We start from the raw sequence: 16,191 nt of genomic DNA on the forward strand, positions 1-16,191 counted from the left end.
CACCGACCTATATATGGATAGGTCAGGAGAGCTTTCTCCCCTTTAAATTGGGATCTGTAATAGCAGTGGCCGCCTCTTCTCCTGGTGTGCACCTTTAAATACTAGTATTGGCCAACTTTCTTCTTTCATCCATCGCTCTCAATACAGGATAAAATATGGTCTACTGCAGAGCTTCACATATTTTTGCTTTGTCGGCCACATACTACCAAAAAGTAAGCCCTCCCTTTCAGCTAAGCAATGTCTAACCTCATAGTGTGGATAATGGAATGCTCCCCTCCCTTTCTGTAAGCTGGACACAACCATTGGGAGTTATTCAAATACTTACCAAGCACTTAAAAGGTGTATGCCAGGAGAAAAGACGCTTAATAATAATGGTGGTCCCAATTTAAAGAGGAAATGCACTTTTGACCTATACATACATAGGTCCACACATGGAGGGGAACTGCTAATACATCAGGTGGAGTATTCAAATAGTGGACTATCAGTCATATTTTACAAGAAGTGTCTTTGAAAGAGAATTAAATATGTACAATATTGACTGTTACTATAACATATAAACTGCAAAGACTGTATATTTAATGTTTGAGAAGTTTCTATATTGACTGTCATTTTATGGTTCATATGCACATAAGCTTCTTTTGTGTTTTGGTCATTCTTGCTATTATGCTATCACTAGTTTGGGGCACAATTCATTTTGTTGATGTTTTAGTTTATTTATTTATTTTCGGTGTAGTCACATGGGTTAATACTATTATCTCATACGGGAGGGTGCCACTGTAACGTGAGAATTACCTACCCCGTGAGAAAAACCTACCCTCGTCACTTCCGGCCAGGAACAGCTGAGCAGCGCAGCAGTGCGCATGCTCACAGCCCCGGATACCTAATGGGACAACTGAGGAGCTGACAAGTGTGCATGCGCACTAGTATAGAAATATGTCGGTGTACCGTGAACAAAACCTACCCACGCCGCGGTTACATAAAACAGCTGTGCTGCAATACAAGTCATCTCCGCTCCTGTCCCTGTCACTTCCCTGCTCTCGGCAAGTAAATATAAAAGCGGCTGGCGGCTCCGTGATTTATCTTTACATACACCCGCCGCCGCTTTTATATTTACTTGCCGAGAGCAGGGAAGTGACAGGGACAGGAGCGGAGATCACTCGTATTGCAGCAAAGTTATTGTAATGTAACCGCCGCATTACATACAGTGCCGTGCACCGGAAGTGACGAAGGGTAGATTTTTCTCACGGGTAGGTAATTCTCACGGAACACCACCACTACCTTTCTATGGTCTTTGTAGCAATTATAGTTAGCACTGCATTTTTACTCTTTATTTTGGCCAGAGCTGATCGTCAGAATTCATGCATATTCCCATCTTCTACATCCGTGATTGCTCAGTAAGGTTGCCCATCATTGTTATGGACCAGCAGATAAGTGGGGGAGGTGAACAGCCTAACTGACCTTTAAAGTGGCTGTAAACCTCATACATAAAATATAAATAAAGAATATAATCCTATAGTGTGTACTTGTCCCAAATAAGAGCGTTAATTAAAAGTATAATTTCTGTCTGCTGCATCGTTCCTCAGCATGAATCGCTTCTGACAAGTTTTCCTGACATCAAGGGAAAAAAAGGTGACAGGGGAGGGACCTCCAGCTGATTGAAAAGCCTCAGCTCTGTCCCTGTGTGCTGTGTGCAGGGGATGTGTCCCTTCCCTTCAATCAGCTCTCATAGCTCTCCTCACTGAACTCTGCAGTGCTCTGCAGTGTGCTCTGAGTGTAGCTTTAGCTCTCCTCCCCCTTTTTTCTGACAGCTCAGACAAGCTTTAAATGCATGAACTTTGAACAGATGCAGAGTACTGACGGCTGCAGAAAAACAGATACAACTTATACAGGAGGATTGTGTAGGAGATGTTTCATCTGTGTATCCCCTGACACCAATCACTTCAGTGGGTATATGTAAGGATTTACAACCACTTTAATGCAGGCATCTCTTGATGCCTGTTATACATGTATTCTAAAAGATTAGAACCCCCAGATCTGTTCCTAAAAATACCAAATGTAGTTTATTAGAATAGTTTAAAATCACAAAATACTATTTTGAATTAACCCTTGAGTGCACATACATTTTTGTTTCATATTTAAGTTTATTGCGTAAAGAATTTAGGCTACAATGTATGATAATATACAATGCAGAATACAGGTGATTACAGGGGTAGTTGTGTCTACATTGCTACATAATTACCACATTATTACAGCTGAACATTTAAATCGGGTGAGGGGGAAATGTGAGGACAAAGTGAAAAAAGCAAACAAAATGGGCAACCTCTACTTAAGTAAACCTATTTTTTTAAGGGGCACACATCTGAATAACTAAAGGGCTTGTAGAGATGAAGGATCACCATTTTCCACGCTAGAAAAAGAAGCTCATGGAGTGAAGTAAGATTTAACACTAGATCCTGCAAAAGTCTCAGGACACACACCCTTGAGAGAAGTGACATTGGGAATCCCATCAAGTTGAGCATGAATTTGAAGATCTGCACCCAAAATGTGTTCGCAATGGCGCAAGGCCAAATCAAATGAAAAAAGGAGGCTTGTAGCAATCGGCATTTAGGGCAATAAATAAGGACGAGTCAGTAAACATAGCCATGCTTTATGGATGATATCGTTTTGAATTTGACACTCCCTTGCACATAAGCACAAATTGGCAGGGACCTCTAAGCAGTTCTCATCCCCTAAGTCAGCCAAATCTTGAAGCCAGGTCTCGCAGGATTTGAGTGCACATACCTAATGTAAAACTTTGCTGTTTATTGCATGTATAATGGTTAGGTTATGAAGAGTTCTTTGCTTCTAAAACTACTCTTTCTGTTCCTACCTCTTTGCCGGATGTGCAGAAAATGCTGAAAATTGTAAAAACTTCAGTGCCGTATCTAGGCTGAACTTGGCATGTAATTTTCTGAGATATTTCATGGACACTAAGGTACAGTTGTGATCGCCCAAATTTTTTTCCATTCGATTCTAGAATAAGAGAGAAAAAGCTAGAAAATTATTCCAGCGTAAATGGAAAAGTCTCAGCCTAATACTATAATAATCTTTTTTTTTTCCAATTTGCAACACAATAATTGAAGCAAATAAACAATGTAATTGTTGCAATGACAGCCAGTAACAGTATTAAAAATATGTTTTCATTCTAATATAGTAACTATTTATTTCACTTTGTAATGAGTTTAAAGGACACATTTGTTTGCAGGTTTGATACAGTAATGTTCAAATATGACTCTGGAAGAATTAAAGTCTGACAGTGGCCATCAGCATTGCCTGGCAAACCAAACAGTATTTCAAGCGTTTCTATGTAGTGATAATAAGTACCTGCAACCATCAGAATTACTTTTATTACTCTTCAAGACATCACCTAGATGGCTACAGAATGAATGGCTGCAGCTGTCCCCTGCTGGCTCTTCACCCGAGAACTGAACAATCAAAGACCATTGATTGCTCAGTTCTGGGGTCTGCTCTGAGTACAGATCAGTGACTGTCAGTCTCCATTCTGTGCTATTCCCCTCCAGTGCTCACTGGAGGGGTTGGGAGTGGCTGGTTAAGTCACTTAGCAGCATGCTGAGAGGCTAAGCCAGCTGCTGTTCAGGAATGTGAGCGGAGCCTGGACTGGCTCTGTGACATCAACTGACAATGGACTTAAGCCTGCTGTCGGTTGAATCTGGGTCACAGTAGTGCCAAACTACAGTAAGTGCACTCCTGTGACCCATGGGAGAAGTATGGCCAAAGGAGCTTTGGCCATACTTCTCCTTTAACTTTTCCAAAATGATCAATGTAGAATATGGAATCATCACTTTACACAATATAATAGGACTTACCTACAGTGACATCAAGCATGTACATCTTGCTAGGTTTCAAAACAAATGGCTTGAATGAAACAGGGTTAGAAGTAATACCTAATAAATAATTTAAAAAAGAAAGAAACAAATGACCATACAGTTGTTTTAGAACTGGAACTCAGAAGAAATACAGCTTGCAGGGTAAAACAGAATATTAGAACTGTGTGAGACGTGTTTTCAAATGAAAAAAGAACCAAGGCAGGTTAACACACAACGTAAATGTAAGTTGTACCCAATCAGCTTGCAATAATCTAAAACTGCTGTTCCTTCTTTACCCCACAAGACCTGTGAGTGCTTTTTTCTTAAATATGTGTGTGTGTACAGTATGTATGTAGCACTGCCCCCGTAGGGACTGCTGAATATTAACTCTGCAGGCTTCCGTGGTTACCAACACACGGTTATAAGCGAATACAGTTCCTACATTCCTCTTGGCTCTTCACTGCAATAAACAGTCCAGGGGTATTGAATATTTTTGTTGTTTATTTTGTAATGGGGATAAGAGAAGGGAATAGTGGGATACTCCAATTTAACTATTTACAATATCTGAGGACTTCTATCTTCACAACTCCACTTGTAGATATGGAACAGTCAGGCTGTTAATTCATCCTATCACTTTATATGAATGGGGTCAAGTCTCTTGCTTTCTTTATCCTCTCTCACAAGATGACTTAGTGAACAATATTTTATATTCAGGATACTCTCCCTAGCATTCTCTTTCTGCTGACACCCGTCCACTGACTATCCTATGAGCAGGGGTGGCCCCCCTCAGGTCAGGCCCCATTGACACAAGTTCCTGTACTCACGATACTGCCGAAACAGGACCTCCAGTGTCTCCCCTCAGCTTTCCCCGACCTCTGGGTTTAGCTCCTCTCAACTGCTCCTCTGGCCCTCAGGACAACCTCCTGCGACCGCATGGCACCTCTACAGAGGAGGAGGCAGCTACCCCCTCCCTTCGGGACTCCGCTCTCCAATAAAAGACCCCAAACACATGTGCTCCTAGTTTTTATACAGTATCCCAGCATGCACCGAGGCGACCTGCCCTCTGCCAATCATCAGGACTGTATCAAAAGCCTATGCACCCATTCGTTAGGTTTCCTCCCACTGTCCAACATGCCTCCCTATTGGACCAGCGGGAAACACTCTCGAGACCGAACGAATCGCATACTGAGCACAATGAGCAGACCTCACTAACAGATCCTGCTCTCTGGTAGGCAGAGAACAATATAAATTTACCCGCAGACCCTCTGGTAAGCAGACAGAGCTCAAAACTATACTCTATCCCTAGGACCTACCTAGGAGGGTGCTACATGTGTATATGTATGATATATATATATATATATATATATATATATATATATGTATATATATATATATATATATATATATAATGTATTAGCACTTACTGTCTTCGGTGAGATGGCTTCAAAACCCCAGAAGGAGGAAAGAGAGAGAGAAAGAGAGACTGACACCACATGTCCTCATACAAGGCCTGCATTACTGCAACACTGTATTTTATCCAGACCAGATGCAAAGACTATTTTGTAATTTTCCCTATGTTCTGACTGTTTACCTGTAGCTGCAATAACTTATTTATCTGAATCCTAGTGACAATCAAGTCTCTGTCCTATTGTTATTATCCCACATGAACATTGCCAGTTAGCTAGGTTTGTGCTACTGTAGGTATGTCTGGTCTGGGATTTTATAGCTAGTTTTAGCTTAGGGCTTGAAAACCAGCATGAGGCAGAGCCAGGTTAGGCTTCCAATAGTAAATTCTGGTTGATAGAGGTCTAGTTATATATCAGAATAGAAACTACTAGGGAGGGGCTAAAGCAGAGCAGATAGGCTCTATAGGCTTTATGAGAGTCTCCACAGTGGAAGCACATGCATTTCAACGAATAGATAGAGGGCAGGTGAGCCTGAAGGTAGCCCATGTACTTCCACTGTGGAGACTATCATAAATTTACAGGAGTTAGGTCTGCAGGTAATACAGGGTGCCATGAAGTGGCCCTGCAGCTTACACATGCATTTTCAAATGTGTGCTTACTAAACCACTGTTTTTAACGCATACTGTTAGACAGGTTAATTAGGTTGGTAAGCAAACTGGTTGGTGAATTGAGCTGGGAATTTTTTCTTTTTGTCTCGGATGCGTTGTCCTTCCATGTGCTCTTTGCTATGAAGGCCAGTAATAGGTGGGGGCAGGGGCTATACAGAGTTCTACAATATACTACCTCAAGCTGTGCCAGGTGGGGGAAAGTATTCAGTGACTTTCATAGTACAACAGTGTCAGGAGTTCTACAGTTCTCAGTCTTGAATCTTCTGGACTATAAGTCGAGGATTCAGCACTTCTTCTATTCTACAGAGTGTTCTCAGTGTCAGTGAGCGTTGGCTGGCACCGGCTGGCTTCACAGAAGCGCCAACGGGCATTTCAGGAGTAAAAGTCCTAATTGTAATTAGTTTGAGCCGCAAGGAGTGTCCCACCCATTCCCTTCTCCCATCCCCTAAATTCCAATAAAAAAAAACACAAACAAAGATGCCGGAGTTGTCGCTGCTTCATTGTCACACCCAGGGTCACAGCTCACATGGGCTGGAGGGATTGGCAGACCCACATCAGGCCATAGGCCTGGAAACCTTGCTACATATATATATTTTTTTAATTTGTTACCGTTTTTTGAGCTGTGTATAATATTTGGCAGCGTGGAATGACTAAGTACACTACATCTGTGTTATTGACTCTGGCTTGGACTTCTGACCATGATTCTGACTCCTGACTTGGTAACTCGCTGCTAGGACCTTCCTGACTTTTCCTTGGACTTCACGATAGGTTCAATGCACGCCCTGCAACCTGAAACATGACACACATGCTACACATGCACACCCCTAATTTCTATCTTTGGTTAGGTATAAAATCTTTTCACGTTTTTCCTAATACAAATGGTTATAACCACTCATACTGTGGACAGGTGGTGTGGGGAGGACCTAAAGGGCAAAAGAGTTGAGACTACCTGTGTATAATGTGGTGACTGCTTGCTAAGAATTTTGTCCAAAGCAGGGGAAGATTGTTGAAAACATTGTTTGTCAAAGAGTTACTGTAGGTGGGCATAATTGGCCCAGATGCACCCAGCAATTGTACTGTTCTTATAAGTTGCTAAATAAAGTTCAGCTTCTTTTTGCCTGATAACATACCTAATAAAATTCTTGGTTGAACTCCATTCAGGGTATCAAAAGTCATATAAAGTGCACATAATATAAGGATATAGGGTGTATAATGTGACAAAGAGAACCCCTTTCTAAAAGTTTTAGAAGATCCAAATTCAGCCAAGGAATTTGGTAACCCCAGGAACATACATGGCTGTAGACCAACAGCATTTGTAAAATTAAACTCTAAGATCAATCTACAGTCAGGTCCATAAATATTGGGACATCAACACAATTCTAATCTTTTTGGCTCTATAATGGATTTGAAATGAAACAAACATTGAAATGAAACAAATGTGCTTTAACTGCAGACTTTAAGCTTTAATTTGAGGGTATTTACATCCAAATCAGGTGAAAGGTGTATGAATTACAACAGTTTGTATATGTGCCTCCCACTTTTTAAGGGACCAAAAGTAATGGGACATTTGGCTGCTCAGCTGTTCCATGGCCAGGTGTGTGTTATTCCCTCATTATCCCATTTACAAGGAGCAGATAAAAGGTCCAGAGTTAATTTTAAGTGTGCTATTTGCATTTGGAGTCTGTTGCTGTCAACTCTCAATATGAGACCATTGGTGAGCCTCAAAAACAGGAAGGCCAGATTAGAGTTTGCCAAACAACATCTAAAAAAGCCTTCACAGTTCTGGAACAACATCCTATGGACAGATGAGACCAAGATCAAATTGTACCAGAGTGATGGGAAGAGAAGAGTATGGAGAAGGAAAGGAACTGCTCATGATCCAAAGCATACCACCTCATCAGTGAAGCATGGTGGTGGTAGTGTCATGGCATGGGCATGTATGGCTGCCAATGGAACTGGTTCTCTTGTATTTATTGATGATGTGACTGCTGACAAAAGCAGCAGGATGAATTCTCATTGGACGGCGCTTCACAGATGGACAATGACCCAAAGAATACTGCGAAAGCAACCAAAGAATTTTTTAAAGGAAAGAAGAGGAATGTTATGCAATGGCCAAGTCAATCACCTGACCTGAATCCGATTGAGCGTGCATTTCACTTGCTGAAGACAAAACTGAAGGGAAAATGCCCCAAGAACAAGCAGGAACTGAAGACAGTTGCAGTAGAGGCCTGGCAGAGCATCACCAGGGATGAAATCCAGCGTCTGGTGATGTCTATGCGTTCCAAACTTCAGGCTGTAATTGACTGCAAAGGATTTGCAACCAAGTATTAAAAAGTGAAAGTTTGATTTATGATTGTTAATCTGTCACATTACTTTTGGTTCCTTAAAAAGTGGGAGGCACATATACAAACTGTTGTAATTCCTACACCGTTCACCTGATTTGGATGTAAATACCCTCTAATTAAAGCTGAAAGTCTGCAATTAAAGCACATCTTGTTTGTTTAATTTCAAATCCATTGTGGTGGTGTATAGAGCCAAAAAGATTAGAATTGTGTCGATGTCCCAATATTTATGGACCTGACTGTAAATATGCTAAAAAATACATTACAGGGAATATACTGACAGACATTATAGGGCGTGATTTACTAAAACTGGAGAGTGCTAAATCTAGTGCAGCTGTGCATAGTAGCCAATAAGCTTATAACTTTAGCTTGTTTAAACAAAGTGATACTACGGTCTTGTTTTTGGTTGTTTAAAAATAACAAACATGTTATATTTACCTGCTCTGTGCAGTGGAGCACAGTGGAGTTTTGCTCAGATCCTCCCCTTCTCAAGTCCCTTGCCGCCCTCCTGGCCCCTCCCTCCTGCCGAGCTCACCTGGTTGGTTTCTATGCAGAGCTGCACAAGATTTTTCACTTTCCAGTTTTAGTAAATCAACTGCATAGTGTGCTTATGAGCAAAGACCAGGCAGAGATCTTATAACGGAGTTCCACTCAAAAGTGGAACTTCTGGTTATTTGTCTCCACCCCGGTGCCACATTTGGCATCTTTCGGGGGGGGGGGGAGCCGGTACCTGTTTTTGACAGGTACCCTGTCCCTACTTCCGTCAGACCTCACAGAGACGAGGTACGTCAGAAGTTCGGCCCCCTCCTCCTCCCTCCTCCGCTTCTAGGCCAGTAGGAGAGCACAGCACGCTTTGCGCGTGTGCAGTAGGGACCCGGCCATGTAGCCACAAGGCTTCACTGCCGGGTTCCCTTACCGGCAATAGCGGCAGCAGCATCCGACAGCCGATGGTGTGGTGCTGACATCACTGGACTCCCCGACAGGTAAGTCTCCTGATATTAAAAGTCAGCAGCTACTGTAGCTGATGACTTGTTTTTTTTATAAGTAGCTGCTGACTTTTAATTTTTGGAGAGGGGGGGGGGGTGGAACACCGCCTAAAGAGCTTTATTCCTTGATTATTTGTGCTCTCTTCATGGTACAACAAGCCCTAGGAGACATGTTTTTTTTTTTAAATCTCAACAATCATGTAAACATGATATATTACTCAAATAAAAAAAAAATGAAGATCATTCCATTACTGCATAAAGGAAAGAATGATTTTGCATCATTGTTACAGCTGGGTATTCAAGACTTGTGAGCATAGCAGCAGTTTATACCACTACTATTCTTGTACCTTTGAAGCTGAATTTAGGAGATAAGATGGCAAACTGAATAGTGCCCCACAGGGAAATTATAATTTTACTCTCTTTTAAGCATTCATGAATATCTGGATATGAGGTAAAGAGAAATATCAAGAAATATCATATATCTTTTTTTTTTTTTTTTACAGTGCTATATTATTTATTTTAGCACATGCTTTGACCATGCTTTACTCTGCAACATGCACCATGATGGATGTTAGCTAAGATTTAAAGTAGATATACTTTAAGCTAATTTGTTACATAGCATTATTATCATCATATTTAGTATTTTTAGATTTGTTTTAGACATACCTGAAGTGCAATAACTGTTGAATACATCAATGCTAATGGGAAGTTTTAACCAATGTATCATAGGTAAAATCAGAGGTGCTGTATTTGGCAGATCAACAAGGTTATACCCAGAATCTTCAGTGGGAAACCCCACTTCAAGATCTATTTCACCTGTAAAAAGATAAAAGTGTATGATTACTGCATTGAATTGCATTGTTTTAACCACTTCAATACAGGGCACTTTCACCCCCTTCCTGCCCAGGCCAATTTTCAGCTTTTAGCGCTGTTGCATTTTGAATGACAATTGCGCGGCCGTGCAGCACTGTACCTAAACCAAATTTATGTCTTTTTTTCCCCCCACAAACAGAGCTTTCTTTTGGTGGTATTTGATCACCGCAAGGATTTTTCTTTTTTGCTAAACAAATAAAAAAAAGACCGAAAAGTTGGGAAAAAAAGTTTTGTTTGTTTATGTTATACAATTTTGTAAATAGATACGTTTTTTCCTGCACTGATGATCATTGATGAGGCCGCACTGACAGGCACTGATGGGGTGGCACTAATATGCGGCACTGATAGGCAGCACTGATGGGCACTGATATGTGGAGCTGATAGGTAGCACTGATAGGCGGCATTGGTGGGCACTGATAGGCGGCATTGATGGGCACTGATAGGTGGTACTGGTGGGCACTGATAGGCAGCACTGATGGGCACTGATAGGCGGCACTGATGGGCACTAATGGGCACTGGTGGGCAATAATGGGCACTGGTGGGCAGCACTGATAGATGACAATGATGGGCACTGGTGGGCAGCACTGATGGGGAGGGCACTGGTAGGAAGCACTGATGGGGAGGGCACTGGCGGGCTCCCTGAGCCCTGATTGCCATCCCTGGTGGCCATCCCTGGGGTCATGGGTGGGCATCCCTGGGGTCACGGGGTGGGCATCCCTGGTGGTTCTAGTGGCACCCACCCAAGGGTCTGCACTGGTAATCAATGCTCTGATTACCAGTGCAGACCCCCCCCCCCCCGTCAGAAGAGCCGCAGATTGGCTCTCCTCTAAGGAAAGCCGATAAACGGCTCTTCCTGTGTACTATGCGACCAGCTGTGATTGGACACAGTTGGTCACATGGTAAAGAGCCTACGTGAGTAGGCTCTTTACCGAGATCGGAGATGCGGTGTGTTAGAGTGGGGGACGCGCAGTGCGCAGAAGGCATTATCCTGCCGCCGTCATATGACGTCCGGTCAGGATAATGCAACCACCTTCCCACCGTCATTTGCCTATAGGGCGGGCGGGAAGTGGTTAAATAAACATGTATAGTTTCTACTTACCTTCAGTCCTTGTTCCAGAGCCTCCAATACCTTCTTTAATATCATCAAATAAATGTGTGTCAAAATCTGCCATAAATAGAAAGGTTATAATTTACTTTTCATATCTTATTGTATATAGTCAATATATGAAGACTGTCCAGTACATAAAGTTCAGTCTAGCAGAGTCAGTCCACCCTCGGGCAAGATTGCAAGTTAATGAAGTCGGGATTGGTCCACATGCCTGGACTGGTACCTGGTTTAGACTTTTAGTGAGCAGCTGAGAGCCTGAGCTGGCCGCTCCTGTCCCCTCCACAGCCCAGCACTCCAGTGAGTGAGAGGAGGCAGAGTAGACAGCAGTGAATGAAAGTCACCAGCTCTCTGCTCAGGAAGCTCTGAGAACCGAGCTATTGGCGGTGCTTGATCGCTCGGTTCTCAGTATTAGAGCCAGCAGGGGACAGATGCAGCATTGGACGGATGCTGCATTCACATAGGTAAGTATGATTCTGCAAAAAAAAAAAAAGCCTATACTTCTCTTTTAATGTAGCCTGTGTATAACCCATGGCCCATTAATAAAGTCCTGTGTCCTGTGTACTTCAGGATAAGGAATTTACAGGTAAGTCAAAATTCCTGTTAAATGTATGTGTATATAAAATAATATTTATACATTTTAAATTGTTTGTATTATATATAGAAAAGCAATGCTTTCATTTGAAGATTTAAGATAAGCAACTTGTTTAGCCAACAGCACATCAATAGGACATCATAGAAGTGCATAGAGAAACTACCCAGCTGTACATGCGTGATCTTAACATTCATTTCTTCAAATAATCATTGTACAGACCCCAAGAATATGCACATCATGATGATTCGGGAAGAAATTATTCGACCCCTGACTGTCAGGCAAGGAGTCAAAGGAACATAATAGTTAAATCCAAGTAAATTTAGTGACTTTCTAATCTAGCATAACATTGTTTTCTGAATAGAATATTCTGTTTAGCTACAGTTACATTGAAAAACAATTTATGCTCTTTCCAAAATTATCCACACACTATTTTCCCATATTGTCAGGAATTGAGTTTACAATCCATCATTTCCCTGAAGAAGGGTTCTCTTGTCCCCAAATACCTCAGGGCTTTGTGAATTTTTGTAATCCATTAAATGTCATCTTATTCTTCACTAAAGAAAATGCACACCTCTAGGTAGTGTGAAAATTACAGAACATAGATACAGTAAGCTAGTGAGTGCTTACCCATAAAATCTTCTTCTCTTAATCCATCCACTCCTTCCTCTATCAGATTCAGGTTCAATTCAGGTGATTCAAACAAATATACATCAGTTGTTGAATCTGTATTCTCACTGTTATTATGAATGACTTCTGGTAACACAATTAATTTAGATAGATCTTCTGTGTATTCTTGTCCCATAGAGATTGGTGTAGGCTGAATTTGATTTGATGCAATTTGCATATTAGAGACGTCAAAAGATGTTTCGTTGGCAGAATGAATTGCAACCAATGAACTTGGAGCTCCCATGCTTTCTTTTATTCTGCAAAATGGAACTGTAAAGTACAATGATAAATTGATTAAAATTTCTACTCATTTTACGAATACCCTGTGTTCCTGCTTAACTACTAAAAGTAAACTACTACCTCTTTATTGAGGTGATGATAGCATGTGCAACCATTTTACCATGTCCAGCAGCAATTCTTTTTCTGCTGGTATGTAGAGAGATTATGATAGGATATTTATTGATCTCTCTGAATATTAATTTTCTGCAGAAATTAGTCATTTACATGTATTGGCAATGCTTTATCAAACTGCTTTAAACTTGCATTCAGTGTTACATTATGTATATAGGAAATGGCTTGCATAGAAAAAGGGAAGTGTCGCTGGTTTGGCTTCTATTTATAATATCATTAGGAACAAGAACACAATAAGTTTATAAGATTTATAATTATTAAATTAAACCCCATTTATAGGCTGGGTTTCAGATAAGTGGTTGCAAACTTAGGCCCCTTTCACACATGCGGACCGTTCAGATCCACCTGTCAGTTTTTCAGGTGGCTCTGAACAAATGCCCCATGCATCTCTATGGGGCAGTGGATGTCAGCGGAGACATGTCTGCTGACATCCAATCCTGTCCGTCAAATCCGGATGGATGGAAACCCTATTTTCCATCTGTCTAGCGGATCGGATGAGAACGGACAGGCGGTTCGTTCTCATCCGATTCCCCCATAGAGGACAGCGGGGATCTGACACCTCCGTCTCCGCACACAGAGGGGAGACGGAGCTGTCATCCGCCTGCTCAGCGGGTATCGATCCCGCTGAGCAGAACGTGAAAGTGTGAAAGGGGCCTAAGGGTGTACTTTTCTGGGTTAACAAACACACCCCATTATGTTGACTGTGTCCTTATATAGAACTATCATATAATTAAGTGACACCCTTATGTCTTATCACATCCTGTATTGTACCTTTGTCTTTTACCCTATAAAAAGAGGAAACATGGAAATTAAAGTTTGAGTATTGTACCGACTTTGATTGTTACCTGCTGTGTATAGCACTCCCCATCTCTGAGAATGCTGAATTGAGGTAAGAGGTAAACTAGAATTTGTATAAGGTAAAATAAGGTAGTGTGACGGAATGCGAGGGGAGGTTGTGGATAATTGATATATTTCACCTCGCATACGTTCCGTGGTAAGAGACTGAACCCGAATACGGCCTGGGTTTTTCCAGCCATTGTGAAAGGCTAGGTTCCGGTCCGGAGATTGTAGGTCACCTGAGTCCATGCTCAGGTGGACTTTAAATGAACAGGAAGAGAGAACAGGAAGAGAGCACAGGAATGCTTTGGCCTGAGACTCAGAAGAGAATCTGAGGGAGGAGTTCTGTTTGAACTTTAACCACTTAAGCCCCGGAAGATTTTATTCCCTTCCTGACCAGGGCCTATTTTGCGATTCGGCACTGCGTGACTTTAACGGACAATTGCGCAGTCGTGCAACGCTGTACCTAAATGAATTTGACGTCCTTTTTTTTCCCACAAAAAGAGCTTTCTTTTGGTGGTATTTGATCACCTGTGCGATTTTTACTTTTTGCGCTATAAACAAAAAAACAGCGTAAATTTTGCAAAAATAACAATATTTTTCACATTTTTTTATTTGAAATTCCCCCAAAAAAAAGTAAAAATCAAAATTGTTTAACATTTTGGGCCAATTTTTTTTTTACCATATGTTTGGTAAAAAAAAAATTGCAAAAAGCGTATTTTGATTGGTTTGCGCAAAAGTTATTGCGTTTACTAACAAAGGGAAAGATTTTTGTAATTTTTGTTGTTTTTTTTTTTTAACGCGTAATGGCGGCGATCTGCTATTTTTTTTTGCGGGACTGCGACATTGCGGTGGACAGATCGGACCCTTGACTGACATTTCTTACACTTTTGGGGTTACCAGTGACATTTCTACAGTAATCAGTGCTATACATATGCACTGTTACTGTAAAATTACACTGGCAGTGAAGGGGTTAACTTTTTTTGAGAGGGAGGGGTTATGTGTATCCCTAGGGGCGTTATTCTAACTGTGATTGGCTGTGGCTTGAGGTGTAGGATCAGTGATCAATGGTCCTACATAGTAGAACCGTATGATCACCATTCCTACACAGGGGAGAATGACAGGCGGCTTGTTTACATCAGCCGCCTGCCTTTCTCCCTCTGCCCCAACGAACGCCGGTCACACGCGCAGGGAGGTCCGTGACCACGCGGGAGCGGGAGCGCGCCTCCGGCGGCGCGCGCTCGCTCCCTAGACCCTTACAGGCTAGCGACGTATCCCTATGTCGCTCTGCCTGTGAGGGGCTGACTGCCGAAGTAAATAGTCGTGCGGCGGTCGGCAAGTGGTTAAAGAGAAGGTTTGCTTTACCCCACGTTTTGTGGGTGATGGGGACCAGCACCACACCGTATAGTGAGGAAAACTGCTGTATAGTTTAGCGCCGGACGGCAAGGGTTTACTTTACTGTTTTGTTGTTTTTTCATATTTGCAAACCTCTGCTAAATAAAGCTGGCAACCCACCAGACTTTAAAGAAATTACCTGCATGCTGGCCTTATTTTCCAGAAATGGTGTCCCTATGAGCTAATCTCCCACAGTAGAGACAAGAGGGGTTTTGAAATGAGACCCTTTAAGATTACATACAGGGCTATGTCACTACAGTTATTTTCAATTTTTCTTTATTTTACCAAAATTGTAATACATTTTATTTAAAAAGAAAATGTTTTAACTTGTAAGGATTTTGTAAGGGATGTCATATGCAGATTAGAGGTCACAGCTATGATCTACATATAAATGAAATAGATAATGCAATCAAATAATACATTTATTCATTGTATTTACTCACTGATTCTTGCAGACTATCTGCAAGTGTCATTTTACACAGGAGCTGCTGCATTTTGACAGCGGCTCAAGCTGTATAATTCAAATTAATTACCTGTAATATTGGAGGGGAGAGCAGTGGCAGGGGAGGAGCTAGATGTAGCCTTCTCAAAAACTTTGCTGAAGTTTTGTAGGATGTATATCTTATTTTTAAAATCCTACAGTGGTTAAAGTTCTCTGATTCTTTGGAACTAAGATGCAATGAATGAATAAATAAATGTGAAAAAAAAAAACCCTGTATGATAGGTTGGTTGCGTGCCCTGTCAACGTTTTAAACCAACCTCTACTCTAACTACAAAGTTCTCTTTGAGAATTCCTTCAGACCCTAAAAGCTGCACACCACAACCTAAATTTTATAAATGGGTTGTGAAATGTAGGCCATGGTGTGGATTAATTTTGTGGGTTTAGCAGGATTTGTTCTCAGTTATAAATTGGACAATTAGCATTGTATTGTGGTCTGGGATTAACGTCCAGGCCTAACACTGCCAGGGGTAGTTACAACCGTCATTTTTTACTCATATGACCTCTATACAGCTTGCGCAACTTGGCAGTGTTAGAATTTG

At 41.5% G+C, this 16,191-nt stretch overlaps 1 protein-coding gene across 1 annotated transcript in view; it reads right to left on the minus strand.

Annotated features, from left to right (window-relative positions):
• PKD1L1 (polycystin 1 like 1, transient receptor potential channel interacting) overlaps window positions 1–16,191 on the minus strand; it is a gene marked incomplete at its 5' end in the record, with an annotated part of 292,229 nt that overhangs the window by 204,365 nt on the left and 71,673 nt on the right. The window contains 6 exons of the mRNA XM_082258926.1: window positions 2,870–3,012; window positions 3,867–3,944; window positions 9,616–9,708; window positions 9,935–10,084; window positions 11,241–11,306; window positions 12,469–12,777. Of these exons, the coding sequence (XP_082115052.1) occupies window positions 2,870–3,012; window positions 3,867–3,944; window positions 9,616–9,708; window positions 9,935–10,084; window positions 11,241–11,306; window positions 12,469–12,777 (839 nt within the window). The remainder of the gene's footprint in view (window positions 1–2,869; window positions 3,013–3,866; window positions 3,945–9,615; window positions 9,709–9,934; window positions 10,085–11,240; window positions 11,307–12,468; window positions 12,778–16,191) is intronic.

The sequence above is a fragment of the Pelophylax lessonae genome (genome assembly GCF_965119305.1).
Source record: "Pelophylax lessonae genome assembly, chromosome: 5".
NCBI classification, from domain to species: domain Eukaryota; kingdom Metazoa; phylum Chordata; class Amphibia; order Anura; family Ranidae; genus Pelophylax; species Pelophylax lessonae.